Source organism: Danio rerio, chromosome 4 (assembly GCF_052040795.2).
Source record: "Danio rerio strain M-AB ecotype USA chromosome 4, GRCz13ab, whole genome shotgun sequence".
In the NCBI taxonomy this organism is placed as follows: Eukaryota; Metazoa; Chordata; class Actinopteri; order Cypriniformes; family Danionidae; genus Danio; species Danio rerio.
Window position 1 is genome coordinate 34,889,558 of NC_141024.2, and position 25,167 is coordinate 34,914,724.

Sequence of the window (25,167 nt, forward strand, 5' to 3'; positions counted from 1 at the left end):
AGCTACATCCCCCAAAAAGAGTTGCTCTGCATTGGGCCAAGTTTGCTCTTTTCTCAGTAGACCCAAAGCCCCAACTGGTGTTAGAGCACCATATTCCTGTGCATTGATCCAGAGAAAATGTACAGATCTAAAATTGGTCAACCCACTGGTTCATTTTAATATTTTCACAGAACACCAGAATACTCTGGCACAGAGACACAGAAAACATTTAGATGTTAAATGGGAGACATGGGTCTATCCCAACAGCTGCCAGAATTTTGGAGACAAAGATTGACCGTGGTCATTCTGTCAACCTATGAAATAACTACATAACACCTGGCCACTCCGCCATCAAGGACTGTGAGAGTGGAAAAGGTTGAGGGCTAGACAGAGAATTATGGGGACATGGAGCTGGGATGCTTCACTCTATTTGCAGGATTATGGGAAACAACTTAATTAAAAACATTCCAAGCACCGCCACAGACAAGCTGTACCAAAAAAGTAGTTCTTTCTATTAAACTGTACATGAAAAATATTTGAAAATAATTATAATTTCTAAAGAGCTAATAGTTTTGACTTTCACTAAACTTTTTAAATATTATAAACAAATAAGAAATTGTGATGTTTTTCATAATTGCTTTTGGTAATTGGCTTTTGTACATCTAAAATTATTCTTTAATAAAAGTAGATTATTTTAAGATGACAGTACTGTCATACAATGATTCCAATACGATTGTTAACCAAAACATAGAAACTCTAATTCTGATTAAAATGTAAACTTGTAAAGATGTAAATTGACCGCTGAAGAAATAGCAAAAAATTTAAGTTAAGATTTAAGAATCAGATGGAATTAGAAAATCCTTAAGGATCCCCACTCCTTATACATAAAGTGCATTTTCAGCATTCTGCTTAATGTTTCTAGACAAGTTTCATATATAATGCCCCAAATAATGTTGACCAAGCATTTTGTTTTACTAGTCGAACCTCAACAGAATGCTAGCCAGTGTTTGGAGAATGTTTCCTGTCAGCTGGGTAGAATGGATAGCCAAAATGTGACAAATAGTGTTTAAATGATCTATCTACCTTATATATAAATGCGCTTATATATACTGACAACAAGTCATAAAAATACCAGTAAGCTATATGCACTGGGGCTTATAATTTTGAATAAGCCAGTTCTGGTAAATTATCAATTATACTGCCATTATAAAATTCAAAATAATTTCAAAAGTCAATTATATTTACTGCCTGATTGAGAAACAATATAATTTAGGCCTCAGACAAAACAAGAAGCACTGAATTAAATTACATTGTTCAGCGCCATGTCTTTAAAATATGGACATTTATTTTACCCAGTATTTTTAATTTAGTTTCTGCACTCGCCTGCTGCTCCTGATGGGGCTTGTGTTTAAATAGTCTTTCATCTTGCTTAACGATTAAACAACTAAATAAATGCTTATGTCTGTTAACCAGAGGTGTGGACTCGAGTCATGTGACTTGGACTCGAGTCAGACTCGAGTCATGAATTTGATGACTTTAGACTCGACTTGACAAAATATAAAAAGACTTGCAACTCGACTTGGACTTGAACATAAATGACTTGGACTTTGACTAGGACTTGCCCCTATTGACTTGTAAAGACTTGCTGCTTCCCAAGAAAAGCCCAAAGATAAAAAAGTATGTTGACATGGACCGCTCTCTCTCTCTCCCCGTTTATGTGTGCGTGTGTGTGACAGCATGCGCGCGCGCGTGTGTGTGAGCATGCGCGCTTTCGGCATGACGTCCAATCGAAGCACGGTAGATTGTTTTGATTCGACAGAATCCAACGTGACTACTATGAGGCGCCGGAGTGGACAAAAGTCAAGCGAACGTAGAGAGAATTTGAATTTGAACTTGAGATCGAGCCAATACTCGCTCTCTCTCTCTCTCTCTCTCTCTCTCTCACATACAACATACACCTCTCTCTCTCTCTCTCTCTCTCTCTCTCTCTCTCTCTCTCTCTCTCTCTCACATACAACATACACCTCTCTCTCTCTCTCTCTCTCTCTCTCTCTCTCTCTCTCTCTCTCTCTCTCTCACATACAACATACACCTCTCTCTCTCTCTCTCTCTCGTGCATTCAGTCTCTTTGCGTTCGCTTGACTTTTGTTTACGATGGCGTCTCATACCTTTAGTGCTTTTGCTCTCACGGGATCCTCCTGTTAAACTGACCCTTCGCTAAGCCACGCCCAAAAACCGCCACCCACCAATCGCGGCTTACCAATCGTAGCTACGGGCAGAGGCTCTGTCAAGCTTTCGAGCGAGAGAAACAAGCCAAATCGTTGTGCAATTGGATTATGCAAATCTGACACCCGCTATCCTAAAAGTTTGGACTGGGTGGTTGGATTTTTTCCCTTTTCAAAACCAAAGTCCAAGAGGAGAAATGCCAGCGTGGATCAAGCTGTGTGAGGGGCGGTAAAGGAGTTAAGCTAAGTTGGTTTTGTTTTCGATATTCACATTCAATGATAGGTGGCAATAACTCACACTCCTCTTATCCTAAACAGATCTAAACTGTGTTTCTTTAAAAAAAAAAAAAAAAAAAAAAAAAAGCAGGTTATGTTTCCCAGCGGTCTTTTTCTTTTTTTCCACTCGATATTATGAGCCAGGGCTCGACAATAAGGACTGCCCGATGGCCCGGGGCCTGCGTGCGAGACACTCGGGCCAGTGTACAAAATGTTACTGGCTCGATCGGGCCAGCTGCTGCCTTTTTGCCTGCCAGATCGAGCCAGAGCTGCGTGCTGCGACTGTCTGTCAATTGTGTGCAAATACAATCTTACGGTGCTTTCACACATAGACGTTTGTTTCGGAATCTGTCTCGTTTCACCCGTTAGCGCGTTTTTTTTTAGCATATATCCAGCAGTTGCGCTCGCTTCCGCGCCAAATCAATCAGTCCAAGATCGCCTGAATGAGACGCGGTCTCTGTCCTATTGAGCGGATCGATTGTAGCGAGAAAACAAAACAATGCAACGAACTAACGACCCAGGCTATATCACAGTGTATCATGATCGTGTAATAGCCATATATACGGCTATATGAAGAGAGAATGATGAGCAGGGCGAGATGTCATTCTTACCGGTAAATGCCAAAGTGAAAGCATGCTGAAATATTACCGAGAGCTGTTTGTCCAGCCTGATCTCGGTTTATCCGTCAGGAAAATTGACCGAAATTACTATCTGTTAATTTTTCCATATTTTAATCGTATAATAGGCCTATGTTGCATTAGGCCTGTTGTTTTGTTCATTTCCGCACTGACAGCTCGAAAAAAAGATTTACATTGATCTGATGCAGTCTCGGCTCATCTGCTATGTCTCTCTATAATTTAAGCCTAAAATACAGAATTATAGTCAACGTTTCTTTAATAGATTGATTAATTCAATTGATCAATTTCTACAAAACCTGACAATTGAAATGAGGCTCTGTATATATGAGAAAGTCTGACCTCGATTTGTATTTGGTGACGATGTCTGTGGGTTGTTAAAATTAAAGTGCACATTTTCACTTATAAAATATTCTATACACAATACACAAAAGTTTGGGGTCAGTGTGATTAAATATGTTAAAACAAGCTTCTTCAGCTCACCAGGGCTGCAATTATTTCATCATAAATACAAATTGTGAAATGTTGCACTATAAAATAACTGTTCAAAAGTAGTTTATCATTTAATTTATTCATTTATTCCAGTGATTTTAAAGATGAGATTTCAGCTTCATTACTCTAGTCACATGATCCTTCAGAAATCACTAATATTAATTATTATTATATTTATTAATGGTAATAGTAATAAAATCAATAATGTCTGGAGTAATTATTTTATTTGAAACTAAATACAATAACAAAGCAGTTATTTAAAATTTTAATAAATATTTAACAATTACACCTTTTTTACATTTATAAATATAGCCTTGATGAACTGAATAGTTTTCCTTAAACATTTTAAAAATTACCGTAAATATATATACAGATTTATTAGCCCCCTTTTGTTTTTTGTTTTTTCTTTTTAAAATATTTCCTAAATGATGTTTAACAAAGCAAAGAAATGTTGATATTTTGTCTGATAATATTTTTTCCTCTGAACAAAATCTTATTTGTTTTATTTTGGCTAGAATAAAAACATTATTTTAACCATTTTAAGGTAAAATTTATTAGCCTCTTAAGCTAATTGTTTTTCAGACTGTCTACAGAACAAACCATCATTATACAATAACTAGCCTAATTACCCTAACCTGCCTAGTTAACCTAATTACCCTAGTTAAGCCTTTAAATGTCACTTTAAGCTGTATAGAAGTGTCTTGAAGAATATCTAGTAAAATATTATTTACAGTCATCATGACAAAGATAAAATAAATCAGTTATTAGAGATGAGTTATTAAAACTATTATGTTTAGAAATGTGCTGAGAAAATCTGTTCTCTGTTAAATAGAAATTGGGGAAAAAAATAAACAGGGGTGCTAATAATTTAGGGGGACTAATAATTCTGAAATCAACTGTGTGTGTGTGTGTGTGTGTGTGTGTGTGTGTGTGTGTGTGTGTATACACACACACACACTCACATTCAAATAGCGATTAACTTCTTTTTTTTTTTTTGGTGGGGCCAGTGAAAATTTGGGCTGGGCAAGTAAAAATCAGAACCACTGGCCCGATCGGGCCAGTAGAAAAAATCCTTAGCGTTGAACCCTGTGAGCACTGCTTAGTTTAAACCCTTGCTATTGTAACGCATATAAATACATACACTAATATTTGCTGGTAGGAAAAATCTATTTGTTCACTTCTGTTATTTATACTTTAATGTGCATTTCAATTTTTTTCTTCCACTTAACTGCAAATTTGAATAAAAACTGGATAAAGAGCACACAAACATGCTGACAGTAATAGGTACTGTACACTGTTATGGGTCAATGATGCTAATATTCGGCACAAATCCATCAGTTTCTTAGGTTATTAGATTATTTTATAATTTCACCTCTCCTGCTGTGCATGAACTATGCTGTTGAATGTTCAGTGTATGAGGTGGCTAGGCTAACCTTGCTTCAATTTTGATAAAATTATTTTCTAATCAGTTGCTATTATGTTGTGAATATACCCCTGTAATGTATACTGCAGTCCTCTTTTGTCTGGCTTTCTCAGATATCTCACCTGTTTGCCAAAAATGACTAATTAAATCCTTGGGAATGTCTGACACCAGCGCATACACACTGTAAGAGATGTGCCAGCCATGAAAGCTTGACAGGCGTAGCAACAGTAACTAAGGAGGGCGAGGCTTAGCGAAGGGTTATTCCAAGAATGTTGATATGGTTTCTTTCTTGCTTTACTATTTATTAACAATACACAAAAAACTAAAAGGTTAAGGTAAATTCTTTAATAAATTCTAGTGTTTTTGAGTATTATACTTGTTGTATACTTGTATTATACTTATGTTTTAGGCTAGTATTATTTACGACTTGTTAATTAATGCTTCATAATACAGTAGTATTACCAATAGTGAACAGATAAAATAATACAAAGTGTAGTTTTACTACAGTAAAGTGTAGTGATTTGTAGTATAAAATACCCTATATTGTAAAATAATACAGCACTGGGTAATTTGTTTATATTACACTTGTGTTACCATAGCAACTATAGTATTACCACAACTGATCAATTGAAGTTCTTTACTGTAGTAGGCTACTGTTCAAAACACAGTACATGCCAATATACGTGTTTAGGGGCCCTGTGGAACAGCTTTCCTCAAAATGAAGAGGATGACATGGAAAATGTCCTCCACAATCTCATCAGCAAAGTGAAAGCCAGCAGACACTAGTTTACTTTATTTTAGCTGCCATGATAAAATGAGATTGATAGTGAGATTTATTTGAAGAGTGAATAGTACAGTAGGCTATAATACCTTATCAAGTGTTTCCTTATTTTTATCACAGTTACATTTCCGCTTGCATTAGTTTTTGTTTAAATGCTTTTAAAATAAAATGTATTCTTTACATCCAACATCTATTCCAGAGGTGCCTTATAGTGGTGTAAACCCCTTTACAAGGGGTGTTACCCCTGTGTAAACTCTAGCCACCCCTGTGGCCAACCCGATATGATTTTGCTGTTGACATTATTTATTTAAATCTACTTACATAAATGCAATACAATGCAATATTTCAATAAATAAATAGCAGCCACTAAATTATTGTGGATTGATTGGTGCCACTGACGTAGCTGGCCTCTTCTGGCCCCCCTTAAGCAAATTTTCAGGGGGGCACCACTGGTCTATTCTCTGTCTTTAAGTGTTTGAAACTGAAAATATCTCATCATATAAAACAACCAAAAATGTTATGGTTTATTAGATTAAACATTTAATATATAAGTCTATTTTAGTATTTTGGTTATTGTTATTAAACAGTGCAGCAATATGAATCATATCTAAAAGCATGAAAGGAAGAGGGAACACGACACAAATTGTGAGTTTGCATATAATCTCTGAGAGCGCTCAAGAAAATTTGTGTGTAAGCAGTGCATATTTGAGAGCGAGAGAAAATTTGAGAACTCGCAATCAGTTTTGTCCACAAACAGGAAATCCGTGCACAAGCATCACACAAGGTAGAGAGCAAAGCTCTTCAACGTTATGTGAAGAAAACAACTTTATTGTTTGTATGAAGTAGCGTACTTCATTAACAATATGTGCTACCATTTTACATTGCTGCTAGACAGATTTGCAACTCCGTCTCTTTAGCACACACGAGATTCAATTGACAAAATTCCAATTTCACTCTTCTAATTTAACTTTGCAGCATATACAGGAGTTGGTCTACTGCTACCACATTGAGGTTATGTAATTTTGGTTAATCACAAGTTGATCACCGAAGACATAACATAGCACAACTAAACTTAATGAATTAGACAGCAGTAGACCTGCAATTTCTGTGTGATGTGAGGCAAAATGGAGTCTTTTTTTGGTGGAACTCGTTCTTGTGCATTATGCTGTGGAGACGAGACGCAGCACTGTTCAGTACTTTTTCAGAAAATTGCATTTGTATTTTTATATATCTAAGCAATGTTCTTTAATAAAAAAAGGTTTGTTTAATTAATACAGATCTTACAACCATACCTAATCTGTATATATTTTATTTTTCTGTTAAAAAGACTCGAAAAGACTCGAAAATCAAACTGCAGGACTTTGGACTTGACTTGAGACTTGTTGCCTTTGACTCGTGACTTGACTCGGGACTTGCCTGTCTTGACTCGGGACTTGACTCGGGACTTGAGGGCAATGAATTGAGACTTACTTGTGACTTGCCAAACAATGACTTGGTCCCACCTCTGCTGTTAACTGAAAATATTTTAATTAAAGGATGTTATCAATTCTGTAAAAGGAACCTTCATTCATTTTCCTTTAGCTTAGTCCCTTATTTATCAAGGGTCAACAAAGAGGAATGTACCGCTAACACATTTTACATAGGTGATTCCCATGCCAGCTGCAACCCAGTACTGGGAAACACCCATACACTCTCACACTCATACACTAAGACCATTTTTTTGTTTTACCCAATTCATCTCTGCCGCATGTCTTTGGACTGTGGGGGACATCAGAGCATCCAGAGGAAACCCACACCAACATGGAGAAAACATGCTAAATCTACACAGACATGCCAACTAACCCAGCCGGGCTTCACACCAGCGACCTTTTTGCTGTAGGGTGACAATTCTAGTCACCTTGCCACCCTTAAAAGGAATCTTTATAAAGTCTTAAATAGTTACTTTAAACTTTAAGCAGAAGTTTAAAAGTGGCCAAAAACACTTTGTGCATATAGTCTAAAAAATAATATTTGCAATTAATAAATTTATTGAACTAAATGTATTGACACTCATCTCACAAAATAAATTAACATCCCTAAAATTATGTTTAAATAATTAAACTTAAATTAAAATAATTAAAGGTACTTCATTACATATTACAATTTTGATAATATACTTACCACTTTGAGCATTTCCTGTGGTTGAAGATTGAGGACTTCCTGTTCCCAGATTGTCATTACTAAAGGTTTCCCCTTCTCTTCTCGTACTGTCCTGAATTTCAGGATCAGTCATAGTAGCTCTTTGTTCATTGTCACACACCTCTTCTTGCAATTGCTGTTGAAAACACATCAAATTAATATTATACAATTGATGTTGAAGGACTGGTTTAAATATGAAAATCAAACTGTAATCATAGGCCATTTACATCTGCTATTGATATCACACCTGGAGAGGGGTTTGAATGCAGACCTGATGCAGCTGCAATCTGAGCTGCCTGCAATGCTTTTGAATGCGCTTACCCTACCCCACCCCTTACCCTTTTAATGTGACGTCACTAGCTCCATTGAGTGCATTTTGTCTGACATTGCATGACTGAGAGGCTTTTGTCAATAGTAAAGTCTGCATCCAAATACTATTGCACACCTGGGGCCCATTTTAGAATGCAGTTTAAGTGAAAACTCTTAAGAAGTTTAACGCTGAAATGTGGGAAACACTGGTTTTTCAGTTTATCTGGATAATGGACTAGTATGTTTCTTTGAGCTGATTATTACTGTTTGTCTTGAGAAGAAAGGATTGCAAAGAAATAGATTGTTAAAAACAATATAAAACTAAGAAAATGTGTATTGTTTTCATTATTTATTAAGTTTACTATTTATGAATTTACATTTTCTGCATGCAAGTACTGAGTTATTGAAAATAATTTACGCTTTCTGGTTTGCTGGCTGCTGGTTTCAAGTTTCCAGGCTGTCCTCCACTTTGAGCTTTTCCAGTGGTTAAAGGATGTGGACTTCCTGTCCTGGGTCCCGGCTTGTCATTACAACAAGTTTTTCTGAAGAAATCTCTAAACCATTGTCCTTTTGTCTTTGTATAGTCCTGAGTTTCATGGTCAGCCATAGTAGTACTTTATCCTTTGTCACACTCCTTGACTTGAACTGGTATTGAAAACACAACAAATTGATATTGAAAATGATGTTAAAGGACTAGTTTAATTATGGAAATGAATATGTAATTTTAGGCCATTCACACCTATTAATATTACACCTATTAATATTACAATCTTAGCCCATTTCAGAAAGCAGGTTAAATTAAAGCTCTGAGCAGCTTAACCCTAAAATGTAAGAAACGCTCTGGTTACTAAAGGAACCCTTGTTTCTGGAGGGGGGGGGAGATCCTATTGTGGAGAATCCACTATGGGGATTTCATTCAGAAAGCCAATCATCTGATAGAGTATGTAAACAGGCCAATGAAATGCCAATGAGGTGGCAGCGTCAGCTTGCGCAGCTGATGCTCGTTGCAATCAAATGGCAATATAAGCACATTGACAAGGCTGAGGTATCATTTTTTAGCTGAAGAGAATTTCACCTCCACAGCTAAGGGGCAATCTTTATGGCAATGGATCATAGCATTTCCGTTACCCCCATCGGGGAATGTAGGTTACTTTAGTAACTGGAGCGTTCCCACAGACAAAAAAAAAAGTCTTTATATATTTTTATTACTCCTAGACCCAGACAGTGGGTTCTGTAACTTATAAAGTATAACCTAATTTCAATATTTCATATGTAATCAAGTAACAATTGAACACATTATCTTATTAATAATAAAACAACTAAAATAAAATTAAAGTAAATTTAAAGGATATTGTACACTGTAAAAAAAAATCTTGTTAAATTAACAGTAAGTTACTGGCAACAATTATTCAGTAGCTGCTGTGTTTCATAAAACAGTAAAATTACTGTTATACAAATAACAATAGTATTCCATTTACTGTAAAATGTAATGCATCATTTTACTGTTTTCTTTTTTCATATTACAGTATTTTAATATGCAGTAGTGATGGCATATCAGTGAGACAAATAAAACTTTTATCGAGTCATTTTGTTCAATTTGTCAAAATATCTTTTATCACACTCATCATATCATTGATCACACAACAAACAAGTCACAACTACAGTAGGTGACAGTTCAATGTGACCATTACCGCTGTGGCTTATATAAGGTTTATGCTATAAGAAATAGAAAATAATTCACTTAATTTGTACCTGATTAGCTTGGGACCTCTCCAGTGACATTTCCTCAATTAAATTATAACGTTACTGTGCGCAGCATCAGTAAAACTTTGAGAATAATTTAAAAACTTATTTTTTTAAAACTGTCTCTGCTAATTACAAACTAACATTAAAGATAGGCTTACAGAATTCCTGTTTGCATGATAATAAGAAGATTGATTACTCTCTGATCTTGAAGCACTTCCAGGTCAACAGAGATGTAGACAGGACAGAATATGTGCTATCAAATGAGCTCTTGTGCAGCTTTTGTTGGACATCAAGGTAGTATGTTCACCCAAACTGTAAAAAAAAACTGTTATTTTACTTTTTTTTTTTTTTTTTACCAGCAGCTAGGGCAGGGGTGCTCAACCCTGTTCCTGGAGATCTACCTTCCTGCAGATTTCAGTTGCTACCCATATAAAACACACCTGCCTGTAATTATCACGTGTTCAGATCCTAATTAATTGGTTCAGGTGTGTTTGATATGGGTAGCAACTGAAATCTGCAGGAAGGTAGATCTCCAGGAACAGGACTGAGCACCCCTTAGCTAGGGTAACAGACTCATTTGGTTAAGTCAAGTTGATTAAAATATTTGTACTTATTAAATACTTGCTTGACCATTTATAGATGTAAAAAGTAACCAAAAGGATTAATTTAATAAAATATGAGAGATAGTAAGCATGTTTGGTCTACAGAGAGAAGAAAACGTTTACTTTAAGCATTGATCCTAATGAATCTGTTTCTGAACTACATCCAACCTCGCCTCAGAAACAGCATTAGTCATAAAATCTGATGTATCGCTCGAGGAAAACTAAATCAAGTACCTAATGTGAACAAGCAGAATCATTATGCCAATGTAATCAGTGGTTCTCTTTTACATTTTTTCCACTCTGAAACCATAGCTTCAACATGCAATCCATGTTAAGACAAACTGATTATATTTATTTAACATACTGAACCAAACTTGCAGTTTCCAGGCTGTTTGGAAAAAAAAGCCCAGTAAAATTGCTAATAAACACAGACTACAGTTATAGTAAAAATCTAATCTAATATTTACTCAGCACTTGGTAGCCAAATAGCCTTGCTGTTGTAACCCCACATTTTTTTAAATGTAGGAACTACTGGAAGAAGAAAAAGAGATTGTACATGAAACTCCTCACAACAAATCTGTGAACAACTTGACATTTAAAACTCTAATCGAAATGAGAATGACAACATAACCTTAAATAATCAAGTGAGCAGTGATTGGTAGCATCAGTTTTTCAACATTAATTGCTGTAGCTGCAAAAAAAAAAAAAAAAAAAAAAAAAAAGGTAAATATAATAAGCAGAAATGGGTAGAGTATCCAAAATCTATACTAAAGTAAAAGTACAAGTACTTGCAGAAATGTTTAAAAGTAAAAGTAGCAATCTTAAAAGTTACTCGAGTAAGATTAAAAATGTATCTGAAGAAAAAATTACTCAAGTAAATAGTTACTAATTACTTTTGACTGTATATATATATATATATATATATATATATATATATATATATATATATATATATATATATATATATATACATAATGGGTGGCACTGTCGCCTCACAGCAAGGTGGCTGTTTCAAGCCTCGGCTGGGTCAGTTGGCATTTCTGTGTGGAGTTTGCATGTTCTCCCCTTGTTGGCATGGATTTCTTCCAGGTGCTCCAGTTTCCCCCATAGTCCAAACACATGCAATATAGGTGAATTGGTTAAGCTAAATTGTCCGTAGTGTATGTGTGTAAATGAGAGTGTATGGACGTTTCCCAGTGCTGGGTAGTAGCTGAAAGGGCATCCACTGCGTAAAACATATGCTGGACAAATTGGTGGTTCATTCCACTGTGGCAACCCCGGATTAGTAAAGGGACTAAGCTGAAAATAATATGAATGAATTATTATGCATAGAAGATGTTGACAGATGTTTGATCTTTCTGCCCCTGCTGATTTCCTTTTTACACACATTACATAAAGTATCACTTTGTTTTATCTGCAGCACCACTGACTGTAAAATGCTACCACAGAACTTGAGCAAGTTTATTTATTTATTTTTTTTTTTGACTGGTGGAGGACCAAGAAATGGCTCAGCAGCAGCCTCACTCTTTTCTATTTGGGTGCCCAAATCTATGTGAGGAGTTTCAAGTTAATAAGTGAAGAGAAGCTTTATATCCCAGAGATGGGTTGGGGCTGGAAGGGCATTCGCTGCATAAAAACGTGCTGGATAGTAGGCTGTTCATTCCGCTGTGGCGACCCCGGATTACAGTTTTTCTCTATTGGTTTGACTAATTTCTTGAAACAGAAATTACATTGTCAACATTCTAAGATCATTTGGCAAAACAGTGTTACAGTTTAGCACAACACTATAGCTTACTTGCAAAAGCTCATATCTTTCCCAAAAGAGTTCACTCGTGTCAAAACTAAATTTCCTTCTCATTTAAACAGACAGTGCCCCCAAAATGCTTCGTCCCATTAGCACTGTGTAAGCACTGCAAGTCAAAATGTTTAGATGTTTTGTCATTATGGCAAAGAACCACTAAAATATCCCTCATGTCCACCTTACAGTCTTAGCCCAGTCCATCATTGACAATTGTTACTGTACTGTTTTTGTCTAGGTAACAGACTACAATTGTGTATGAAACTGTAAAAAATAAATAGAATTTTACGGTAAGAGTAGCCTACAAGGTTTGACGTCACACATTGCACTCACACTGCCAAGGACAAGGTAACTCCTTTTTTTATTGTAATGATCAACCACACACAAAGTAATGCTCTGGTTACTAAAGTAACCCTTCGTTCCCGAGGGGGGGACAGGGAGGGAAATGCTATGTGGAAACTTCCACTATGGGGTTTTGGTCGTGAAACCAATCATATGAAAGACTATAAAATTGTGCCAATGAAATGCAAATGAGTTGGCGGCGTCAGCATGCACAGCTGGCATCAATAACAATTAGTCATAGTATAAAGACGCGGCTAGTGCAATGCTCGACATCCTTTTGAGCTAAGGAGACTTTCACGCTCAACAGCTAAGGGACAATCGTTGTGGCGAAGGTACATCGCATTTCCTCGGGGAACGAAGGGTTACTACTACCGTAGCGTTCCCCTTAGGATGAGGAACTCCAATGCTATGTGGAAACTTCCATTATTGGAAAATCTATGGAACACGCCACAATGAAAGAAAGGGTGTGCCACGCAATAGAGCGAGCGCAGCTACAACGCTTTGAGATGCAGTCTTCCAACGTGTCCCTTGGCCCTGACTTACCTTACTTATCTTTTCTGGTTTAGCTATATTTTTCAGGGAGTCGAAAATAGTCCAAATAGAGGTTTTTAAATACGACAGTACGTTGGGAAAGCGTTCAGGGGGGAGTACATAAAGAGGATGGTTAGCAGGGAGGGAAGTCACAAGCCCGCCTTAAAAAAAGGGGGGACTAAACCGTGGTTGAGTGAGCCTATGAGATCGCCCACAGGGGATCACACATTGCAGGCACTTATACCCAGAACGCGGGCTGACCAGCGGGCATGCCAACAACATAATGGGCCAACGTCTGACTCCTCCGCTGAGCCGAATTGTTTCCTCAATCACCAAGGGTTACCTAATACCCTTGAGGAAACCGGCTCCACTCACAGATTGTAAAACCTTGCAAATTTATTAGGTGTTGCCCAGCCCGCAGCTCTGCAAATGTCTGCCAGAGAGGTCCCGCTTGTTAACACCCAAGAGGATGCGATGCTCCGTGTGGAGTGCGCTCTCACCCCCGGGGCAAACAACTCACCCTGGCTATGATAATCGAGGAAGATGGCATACACTATCCAGTGGGCCAACCTCTGTTTAGATATGGCACTTCCCTTCTGCCGCCTCGCACCTCTGAGAAACCGGATGATGAGGTTATGCCTCGCCACGGTGCAGCCATCCACCACATCATGATGAGCGGAAATAGCGGCCACGTAAACCTTCAGTGTGGAGGGCGACAGCCTTCACTCCAACCTGTCCTGAAGAAAAGAATAATACTAGCACTAGCACAATACTGATCTGGCAAGTGTGGGGGTCTTCTCGGCAAGAAGCGCACCACTTAGTGAATAGACTCCACTTCAGGGCATAGGCATGCCTCATAGAGGGTGCTCTAGCCTGAGTGACGATATTAACCAACGCCATCGGTAGGTTACCTAAGTCTTCCTCACGTCTGGACCACACTTGGAGGTTCCACAGATCTGGACGAGGGTGCCAGATGGTGCCCTGTCCCTGAGAGTGTAGGGCCTCTATCAAAGGGATTCGCCGGGGGGGCGTCGCAAGGAGGGAGAGTTCTGATACCCAGGTCCGGTTGGGCCAGAGAGGCACAACTAGCAAGACCTGCTCCTCATCCTCCATGACCTTGCACAGTAACTGCGCAAGGAGGCTCACTTTGGGAAACGCAATTTTGCGCATGCCCCGAGGTTAGCTGTGGGCCAGTGCCCATATCAGTTGAACAGACTCGGGGTGGAGTCGCCATTCTTCCAGGGCTAGGAGCTGCTGTGAGAGCTTGTTGGCCGCATGGTTGAGCTCGCCTGGAATGTGAACAGCATGCAGCGACTTCAGTCGCGAATGACTCCGGAGCAGACTGCGAGCGAGCTGAGACATGGGGCGGGAGCGCATATATCATGGTTGATATACGCTACCGTCACCGAGCTGTCCATTCTGACCAGCACATGTTGCCCCCTCAGCACCGGTAAAAAGCGGCGCACAGCAAGAAACACTGCCAACAGCTGTAGGTAGTTGATATGCCAATGCAGCTGGGTTCCCTTCCACAGGTCCGCTGCAGCATGCCCGAAACAAACCGTACTGAAAGCATCTGTCGAAACGACAACATGCCTGGACACCTGACCCAGAGTCACTCTGGCCCGTAGGAAAGAGGGGTCCCTCCAGGGGGTAAGGGCGCGGCGACACAGCGGAGTGACAGTTACTTGGTGTGTGCCAGCGTGCCATGCATGTCTGGGGACCTGATCATGAAGCCAATGCCGTAGTGATCTAGGGAGCAATCCGAGCGGCGTGGTCGCGGCTGCGGATGCCAGATGCCCCAGGAGCCTCTAAAATGATTTCAGGGGGACCACCTTTGTTCTGTCAAACTCTCTCAGACAGCTCAGCACTACCTCCGCGCACTCTCGTGAGAGGTGCACCTTCATGGTGATCGAGTCCAGCTCCAACCCGAGAAAGGAGGGGCTCTGCACGGGGGCGAGCTGGCTCTTTTCTCGGTTGACCTGAAACCCCAACAGGTAGAGGTGCCGAAGCACCTTGTCTCTGTGCATAGTCAATTGCCTCCAAGAGTGAGCTAAAATCAGCCAGACTTCAAAACAATTGAGTATGTGGATGCCCGCAAGCCAAAAAGAGCAACAAGGTTTTGCAGCACGTCTTTTTCAAAACGTCACTTCGACTGTGCGTTTCTGGATTCCATGGTTTCCTGTCCCCGAATGATGGGCACGAGCACTGTTAATGCGGTGCTCGCGGGCAGTTCAAGTCGTCATTGCGATGCCATGTCTATTGCACAGTTAAGATTGTGGCTAGCACTTGCAAAAGGGCGAACCACCCCAGCTGTCCCTTGTACTGCATCAGGCACTCGCGCAGGTCTGATGGTTCCCGCCCCTCCAAACACTCCATCCAAGCTTCGAGCGGAGGAAGTGATCTGTTTAACCAGATGGTAGCCCGGGGACCAGACGTCCACTGCTGTATTGGAGGGTGGGCTTTCATTGTTCGATGAGGATCCAGACCCGCTTGCTCCCTCTGGGCAGGTAAGCGCTGTCACAGATCCTGAAACGGACATGTTAGCCGTGCTTTCCCGGGTTGCTTTGGCCGTGGGATTGGAGATGGTTTATCCCCTAGCTCCGCGGCTGGGCCAACTAGATGGGTACTACATAGAGGACAAGAGGGCCAAGCTTTTGAAGCCTCTCATCCCCTTCTTCCCAGAGGTGCATAGTACGCTTACGCAGTTCTGGAGGGCACCTTTTTCTGCCCGTGCTGTGTGCCCCTTCATCCATCTCTGCTCATCATGATGCAGTGGCGGTTCCTCAGAGGCGCTAGGTGAATTAATCCACCCCACCCCCCTCTCATGCCCTCTTGGGATCTTGCCCTTGTTCTCACAAGCCTGTGTACAGAACCCTTCGAGCCACTTGACTTGTCCCTTAAGTTGGCTTGGGCGATATTACGGTATTATGGTATACCGCAGGATCTAAAAATAGCAACGGTGTCAGTTTCAATACCGTTATACCGTCATAAAATATTAAATATCCTTTATTTAATGCCTACAAAAACGTATGTGTGGTTGTCATCACGGGACAGTGTGGATTAGAGAGGGAAAGGAAGGGGGAGAGGGAGGGAGAGAAGGGGGAGAGGGAGGGGGAGAGGTGACGTGACGAGTCGCGCTTCAAAGTGTCCTGCAGTTTGGCAGTTTCGACTGAACAGAAAGGAGACGTGGTTAATATGAACGAGAGGTCTGCATTAGAGCTAAAGATCTTTGCCCGAACCCGGCAAAACCCGAAAAAATCCAAATCCCTGCATTAAAATCCATCCCTGCAAAGGTGAAACAAATGATGATGAAGTAATAAAAAAAGAGAATTTTGACGGCGGTCAAGCCAGTCACTAGCTCATAAGGAGCGCTTATTCCAGCCGCAGGTAGTTCGCGGTCGCTCATACACTGCGTATTACGGTAGAGCCCTAAACCGCAAGCTGACAGGTAAAAAGAAGAGGCCATTCGCTAAAGTGAAACTGCTGTCATGGAAAATTAAATGCATGTTCCTGACTGGTAGAAGATGAACAGACAATCCTACCCAAAACTTGCAAAATCAGCCGGATCAGAACTCTGCATCTCGACCTGGAGCAGCAGGAAAGGGTGTTCAGCTGCTGGACGCACCATGAGTGAGAGACTGCGCTAAAGCCAGTGGATTTAATAATGTTCCTCCACAAACACACGTAGCCTAATCTTGGTGAGTAAAGGTTTTTTTAATTATAAATAAATATTAATTAAACCATATAATCATAATGTGGACAGAGTATACAGACTAATGGTGGCATTATTCTTTTATTATTTAGCTTCACCGCCGCCTTAATGCCAGATCGTGAAGAGAAGTGGAGAAACACATCTTGCAGAGCCTTTATCTTAATTTCGTTATTGCCAAAATACCCGTCATCATTTAGAGTTTATTTTAATTTGATTTGTTAAGCAAGATTACTTTTCATTGGTGTGTAGGCTAATTTAAAGGCTAAGTGTACCTAGACCTATAGAGTGCTGAGATGTTACGATGTTACAGCTGTAGGACTTACTTTATTTCTTTGTTCCAACTTTCAAGTGGCCTATAGTCTAAGCTTGTTACGAATAAATGATGTTAAAACATATAAATGATTCATTCTTGAAAAAAATGCATTAGAGCTGTGTGCATGAGCACATTTTAATGTAGGCTGTGAACGGGTTTGGGCTGTATAAAGCTGTCAATCAAAATGTACCTGTCAGACTCGGAACCTATCGGGTATAATTTTTATTGCCCGATTACAGCTCTCTGCATTCCCGCTGCTGTTCCGCGGGAGCCGGCCAGATTTCTTACGGTGTGGGAGTAAATTTCTTAATAAATCGCAGGAGAGATGTGTGTGTGTGTGTGTGTATGTGTATGTGGAAAAGAGAGAGAGAGAGAGAGAGAGAGAGGTGCTGTGCGTCGCTTTGCGCTCTCTCTCTCTCTCTCTCTCTCTCTCTGACCGCGAGCCTAAGGTCGCATAGAATGTATTCAGGTTCTGAATGGTTTAGGCTTAAGCCAACAGTTTGGTGACGCTGTCTGAGCCTTACGTCATATTTTTTTTTATTACGCCGGTAATACCGCATACCGGGGTAAAATATGGAGGCGGTTTGACGGTATCAAAATTTGGATACCGCCCAAGCCTACCCTGAAGACAGCTCTGCTGGTCGCGTTGGCATCGATTAAGAGGGTCGGGGACGTGGAAGCATTTTCGTTCAGTGACTTGTACCTGGAATTCGTGCCGGCTTACTCTCATGTTGTCCTGAGACCCCGCCCAGGCTATGTGCCCAAGGTTCCTACCACACCGTTTAAAGACCAGGTAGTGAGCCTCTCTAACAGACATCTGTAGAGCTGCGGACTGGGCGACACCTAATACATTTGCAAGGTTTCACAATCTGCCAGTGGAGCCAGTTTCTTCAAGGGTACTAGGTAACCCTGGTGATTGAGGAAACAACTCGGTTAAGGTATTGAAACACACTTGCATTCTCCCTAACACGGAGATAAAAGCGCTTATTCACTCTGTCAGTAAAGTTCCCAGCTTAGGTGAACCCTGCAGACTCCTCCGAGGCCCCCAGCACTGACTCAGCGGAGGAGTCACTCGCTAGCCCATTACGTTGTAGGTCTGCCAGCTGGTCAGCCCATGTTTTGGGTATAGGTGCCCGCTATGTGTGATCCCCACTAGGCGATCCCATATGCTTATTCAGCCACGGTGCAGTCCCCCCTCACAGGCGGACCCGTGTCTTCCCTCTCCGCTAACCATCTTATTATATGTGTACTCCCCCCTTCTCAGGGCTAGTCCATAAATTCTGCCATCATATCTCGCCATTGGGTAAGTGGATTTAATCCACTTATAGCATTGAAGTTCCCCATCCGAAGGGGAACGCTCTAGTTAATAATGTAACCCTCGGAAATGCTCTATAGCATCACCATAATAATTATTCCTTAGCTGTAAGTATCAGTCTCTTCAACTTAAAAGCATAGTGTTGTCTTGCTTTCCCTGTGCTTATTTGCTGAATTAATTGCGACAAGCATCAGGAGCACAAGCTTACACTGCCAATTCATTTGGCATTTCATTGGTCCGTTATATACTCTTTCAGACAATTGGCTTTCTGAATGAAATCCCTATACGCGGATTAAATCCACTTATAGCATGGGTTACTTTAGTAACCAGAGCGTTCCCCAATGTCTAAACACAACATCCTTTTCTAAAACTACATAAACACAACCACACCTTCTCACTTCAAAACTCAAACTTTCACACCAAAAGAGCAGCTCGAAGCTGTCAAAAATGTAAACACTATACACATCATTACACACTACAGCAAAACAATTGAAAACACAATGCTCAATTTGTGATGTTTTGTAAACAAATTTCGGGAGGAGCATGCGCAGAAGTTTCAGTATCGAATATGTCATTGACAATTATTCCATTATCAAATCAGTTCTTGAACAAACCCCTATATATACCAAAACTGTCTTACCTGCAGCATCTCACGACTTTAGCATTGGCACATCCAATCACTGTAAAATTGTCCAAACAGCAAAATTCCATGAGGATGACACGTCTCCTCCTGCAAACTCCAAGCCGACGTCCAGCGCATCAGCACTCGGCAGAGCATATCAACAGAGGCCGCGGTCTTAACTTATGCCCGCCACGCTGCAGCTCTTCCAGACACCGGCAACAAACCTAAGCCGCTCCCCAGTTTGGCAACCACTGGCCCAGATCAAACGAGTGCCAGGCCGCTGCTCTACAGGCGAAGCGCCACCATCGGCCAATTCGTCATGACAGCGTGAGCACGTCTCCACTACGGCCTTGTCCATCCCCCACACATGGAATATTTCCACTTAGTAGCGCCTGCAATGCCACTGCTCTTGGCGCGCCAAATTAAGGAATAACAAGCCTATCCCCTTATAAGTGTGATGTAACGCGAAGTGGCTTCTGGGTCCATGCACTCTTTTCAACTGCAATGGGAGACTCATGAAATGGTAATTATACCGTTTACAAAGCGATTTATTACTTTCGAAAGTCATGATCACGATATATATGTCTATGCCTCATACATGATGCAAGTGATTAATTTTTATAAATTGTTAAAATTTTGGTATTTGCTATGCAGCAAGCCCAAAAATGGTTGTGTACATTATGACTTTGTATAAAACTAACTTAACATGTAATATGAATTAAAATTGATCATAAACAAATAATTTCTCAATTAACTGCATGGGGAGACTCATGAAATTGTAATTATAATGTTTACAAAGCGATTTAATACTTTCGAAAATCACGATCGCAATGTCCACACCTCATATCTGATGGCCAGAAAGTGATAAATTTTTATAAATTGTTAAGATTTTGGTATTTGTTATGCAGCAAGCCCAAAAAATGGTTGTGTACAGTATGATTTTGTATAAAATAAACTTTATCGTGTGATATGAATTAAAAGTGATCATAAACGAATAATTTCTCAACTCAAATGAGTGGCAGCTTGGACCCGAAAACAGTATTACATACGTCACCAACACGTCACCACTTAACAAGCAGACTCTTCCCTCATGCCGCTTGCAGATTAACATGGTTTGTTCAGGCCTCGACGCATGTTCCAGCGCGAGGCCACCTCCGCTAATGTCTCTAACGCCGGCAGCCCCTTCTCTCTTCTCTTTTTCTTCCACCTGTGATCCTAGGGCCATCAGTAGCGCGAGCATGCCTCCGCAAACGGCTCTAGCCCCTAACTTTCTTCAGGCCTCGACGCAAGTTCCAGCACGAGGCCGCCTCCGCTGATGTCACTCATGCCCTCCTCTCTTTTCTTTCCACCCGTGATCCTGGGCCATGTATAGATTATAGTCCTTAGATTAATCGTCTAGGTACTTAACATGTATAAAACTTAAATACGTTATTAACGTTTACATAGACGACATGTGTATATAAAATAAATTGCTTAAATAAATAAATATTATGAAGTAATATGAAGTAATAATAACACCAAGCCGATAAGCAATTTCAGCTCAGAAATCATACAGAATCACACGACTAGCTTACCCCATCTATTTTCACAGCAATTCAAGTCACAATTGCACTCAATATAAATCATGGAACTCCATTCCAAACTACTCAACGCTCCTTGCACTACTCATTGCAAGCGCAGTGACCGCTCCTACAGGATACGCACACCTTATTACACACTGCTGCTAGGGCAGTGACCAATCTTAAGCAGGTCGCACACCAGAAGCGCCACGCAGCGCCATCCATTTTGGAATTTTAAACATAGGTTTCTATCAGGATACACACCAGCGCCGCAAGTCAGCGGCACCCGGCCACGGCCCAGGACGCAGTTAATTTTTCTGCCGCGCCACAGAGCGCCATCTGATTAGTTTTATGTTAAATATCATTCAAATGTGCGCGTCTGGTGTGTGATACTTTAAACTGTCATGTGCGCGCCGTGTCGCGGCGCCGAGCAGCGCTTCTGGTGTGTGACCTGCTTTATGGGAAGTGCACACATTATTGTTATGCACCACTGCAAGCGCGGTGACAGCTCCTACTGGAGACGCACACCTCATCATGCACCACTGCAAGTGCAGTGACAGCTAATGGAGACGCGCACCTTATTATGCACCGCTGCAAGTGCAGTGACAGCTCCCACTGGGGACGTACACCTTATTATGCACCGCTGCAAGTGCAGTGACAGCTCCCACTGGAGACGTACACCTTATTATGCACCACTGAACGTGCAGTGACAGCTCCTCCTTGAGACATACACCCCACTATCATGCACCATTGCAAGAGCAGAGACCACTACTACAGAAGACGCACACTTTTATGCCCCACTGCAAGCGCAGTGACTGCTCCTACGGGAGACGTATAGTTAATAATTACGCACCACTGCAAGCGCAGTGATCGCTCCTACGGGAGACGTACACCTTATAATAATGCACCACTGCAAGCGCAGAGACTGCTCCTACGGGAGACATACACCTTACAATTATGCACCACTGCAAGCGCAGTGAAAGCTCCTACAGGAGACGCACACCCCTTTTTATGCACCACTGCTAATGCAGTGATCGCTCCTAAAGGAGACGTACATCCCATAATTACGCATCACTGCAAGTGAAGTGACCGCTCCTTTAGGAGACGTACACCTCATAATTATGCACCACTGCAAGTGCAGTGACAGCTCCCAAATAGAGACGTACACCTTAACATGCACCACCGCTAGCACAGTGACTGCTCCTACGGGAGACGCATACCTCTTTTTACTTTTTACACATCACTGCAAGCGCAGTAACCACTTCTATGAGAGACGCATACCTCATCATACACCACTGTCAGCACAGCGACAGCTATTACGGGGATGCATACTTTAACACACACCATTGCTAATGCAGCAATTACTCCCACAGAATACGCCCGTCTCCTGTGGGAGCAGATACTGGCTGGAGACACTCATTATGCACCACTGTCAACAACGCAACCGCTTCCTCCCGAAACACTTACAACTTAACAGCACCACTCCAAATTTTTAAGATCAGCAAATTTTGGGGGGCTTGCACACCTGTCTGGCTGCTGTCCTGTAGCGTTTTTTTGGGGAGCGTTCTGGGGCTGGGCTAGATACTTCGCTCGAATCCCAACTCCTCTTTGTTTCCTGATAAGGGGAATAACTCGCGTTGGGGTGTCTCCTTGAGCTCAGAGCCCTCCCATCAGACAGCACGCCAAATATGCTTTATACTTAAACAAATGCAAGTGTGAACTCGTGAAGTAAGAAGGTTCTTTGTTTCAGAACTGCCAATGCATATTTTTAGAAACTTTACAGTATCGGATCTTTTTAGCTCTCTGCAGAGGTTTAGTAATTTTAATTTGTAAATTTTATAAGAAGAGTATAAATCTATTGAAAATACTGCATGTACACTACTATAACACAACAAGTACTCTTGAAAACATGATCAGGGTGTAAAAGTTTACTTTATTCACACACCACACACACCACAATCCCTGTGCGCCATCATGTCGCTGAGCTGCATCAGGGCCACATCATATGAATCCAGGTTAATCATGAACAACTCAGTGTGCATGCGCCAGTTGCACTATTGCGGTCTGCTTATGTTTCAATCAAGGTTTATATGCATCAAATACATAACATTTGTGCCAAACATTTCAACTGACGAACATATTAACAATAATACAACCGTATAGCCAAATTAAATGTATGCATTGGCATGTTACTGACCTAATGATTATGATTATGTGAAACTCCATATAAATACATATTGCAATGATTTAGGGTACTTAGTAATGCACGCACACATATATGCACATTCCTTAAATGCTCTGCTGATTTGGACTCTATAATACCTGTTTTATAACTTTAAACTATCAACATCCACCACTGAGCTATATTCTAGCGAGAATTCTTCCAGCTACACTTTCACTTCACTCCGTGGTGGATTTTGGCATAGTCCATTTAATGTGAGATGGCAGGGGTGAGTGGAAGAAACCAAGTCGCTGGTGTAATATTTTCTACAGAAATAATTTATGATTTCTTATGTGGCCTGGCACCAATTGTTCCACGGACCGGTACCGGTCCACGGCCCGGTGGTTGGGGACCACTGGTTTAGAGGTCTGGCTTTTGTGTTTTAGCATTTGAGAAAAACTGTAATCAATCTTTGTATATATTATTCCATATATTTATGATATATAGGTTTTTTTTAACCTATTTAAGATATCTGACAATGTTAAGATAAATACGTTGCATTTTGGCATGGTTTTTGACTTATTTATGAACTATTTATGGACAAAAAATTAAAGAAAAAATATTCTGGATTTGAAAATATTGAGTTCCTGGCCTTCACTGAGCTCAAGTAATAGTTTAATGTACAAAACATGTGAATAAACTTGACTGTTGGTGTCTTAAATAATAATGTCAAATAACCAGTATTTTTCAAAATGGATATATCTTGTTTTGCAATGAAATTCTTCATATATAAAACAACTCTTTATCTGACAGAATTGGATATTTAAACACTTACTGAGGACGAATCCACTGGATGAGATGACGGGTGGATTTCAAATGCAGAGAGCCGTTGCCTGGTGAAGCTCGAGTCGGCTCGGTTCTATGAATCGGCTCCCTTATTGAATAGTAAAGAGTTGAGAGTTGTGCGGCATAGGCAATTAGCCCAGCATATAAGCGCACCTGAAGCCAGCAGACGCTATCCTTTTCACTTCAGATCCTTTCTGAGTGAGTCGATGAGGGTTCCTCTTGCTGTTCAAGCACTTCAGAGCGAACGAGTGTGTCTCCCGGTCCAGAGTGGGTCTTCGCGGTGGCAGACGGTCGAGCTGGGTTTCTCCCTTGCCTGCGGTTCTTTGGGTCCGGTCCGCCAGAGCGGTGCGTATTGTTGCAACTTTCCTAAAAGAGCAACACAGTCGTGCAGCACGTCCTTTTCAGGATGGCGCTCCGACTGTGCGTTTCTGGATGCAGGGGTTTCCTGGCTCCGAATGATGGACACGATCACTGCATTGCATGTTTGGGGGTCCAGCATGTTAATGCGGTGCTCGCGGGCGGTTCATGTCGTCATTGCGATGCCATGACCGTTGCACAGCTAAGATCGCGGCTAACTTTCGCAAGAGAGCGAGCCACCCCAGTTGCCTCCTGTTCTAAAAAAGCAGCGGGCGCTCGGGCAGATCTGAGGGTTTCAGCGGGAGATAATCCGCCGCCCACGGGCTCGCGGACCTCTCGCTCCTCACGGCGCTCCATCCAAGCTTCGGGTAGTGGGAGTGATCCGTCTAACCAGATAGTAGCTCTCACACTCGCTGACACCGGAGATCACATGTCCTCCGCGGCATCGGAGGGTGGGCTTTCACTGTCCAACGAAGATCCGGACCCGCTCGCCCCCTCCGGGCAGGTGAGCGCTGTCAAATCGGATCCTGAAGCGGACATGTTAGCCGTGCTTTCCCGGGCTGCTTCGGCCGTGGGGTTGGAGATGGTTTGTCCCCCAGCTCTGTGGCCGGACCAACTAGATGGGTGCTACGTAGAGGACCAGAAGGCGAAGCCTTCGAAGCCTCTCGTCCCCTTCTTCCCGGAAGTGCACAGTAGGCTCACGCAGTCTTGGAGGGCACCTTTCTCTGCCTGTGCTGCGTGTACCTCCGCCCTCACCGCCCTTGACGGCGGAGCTGCCAGGGGGTATGAGGCGATCCCGTCAGTGGAGCGCGCTATCGCGGTCAATCTTTGGCCGCGGCGCCTCTACGTGGCGGGGTTTGCCCCGCCTACCGTCCAAAGCCTGTAGGTTGTCTGCCTCCCTCGGAGCCAGAGCTTATAAGGCTGCGGGCCAGGCTGCTTCTGCTTTGCACGCGATGGCCACCTAC

General features: G+C 41.6%; 1 protein-coding gene and 1 long non-coding RNA gene across 4 annotated transcripts in view; both read right to left on the minus strand.

Moving 5' to 3' along the window:
* LOC147844817 (uncharacterized) overlaps positions 1 to 25,167 on the minus strand; it is a 532,816-nt gene that overhangs the window by 409,307 nt on the left and 98,342 nt on the right. The gene's annotated exons all lie outside the window — the stretch shown is intronic.
* Positions 1 to 25,167, minus strand: part of LOC137491186 (uncharacterized) — a 92,536-nt gene that overhangs the window by 21,253 nt on the left and 46,116 nt on the right. For all 3 annotated transcript variants that reach the window (XM_087248577.1, XM_087248578.1, XM_087248576.1), the window contains exons 4-5: positions 8,717 to 8,943; positions 7,972 to 8,125 (exon numbers count right to left, since the gene is read on the minus strand). In XM_087248577.1, coding sequence (XP_087104703.1) covers positions 7,972 to 8,125; positions 8,717 to 8,905 — 343 coding nt within the window. In that variant the 5' untranslated portion in view covers positions 8,906 to 8,943. The remainder of the gene's footprint in view (positions 1 to 7,971; positions 8,126 to 8,716; positions 8,944 to 25,167) is intronic.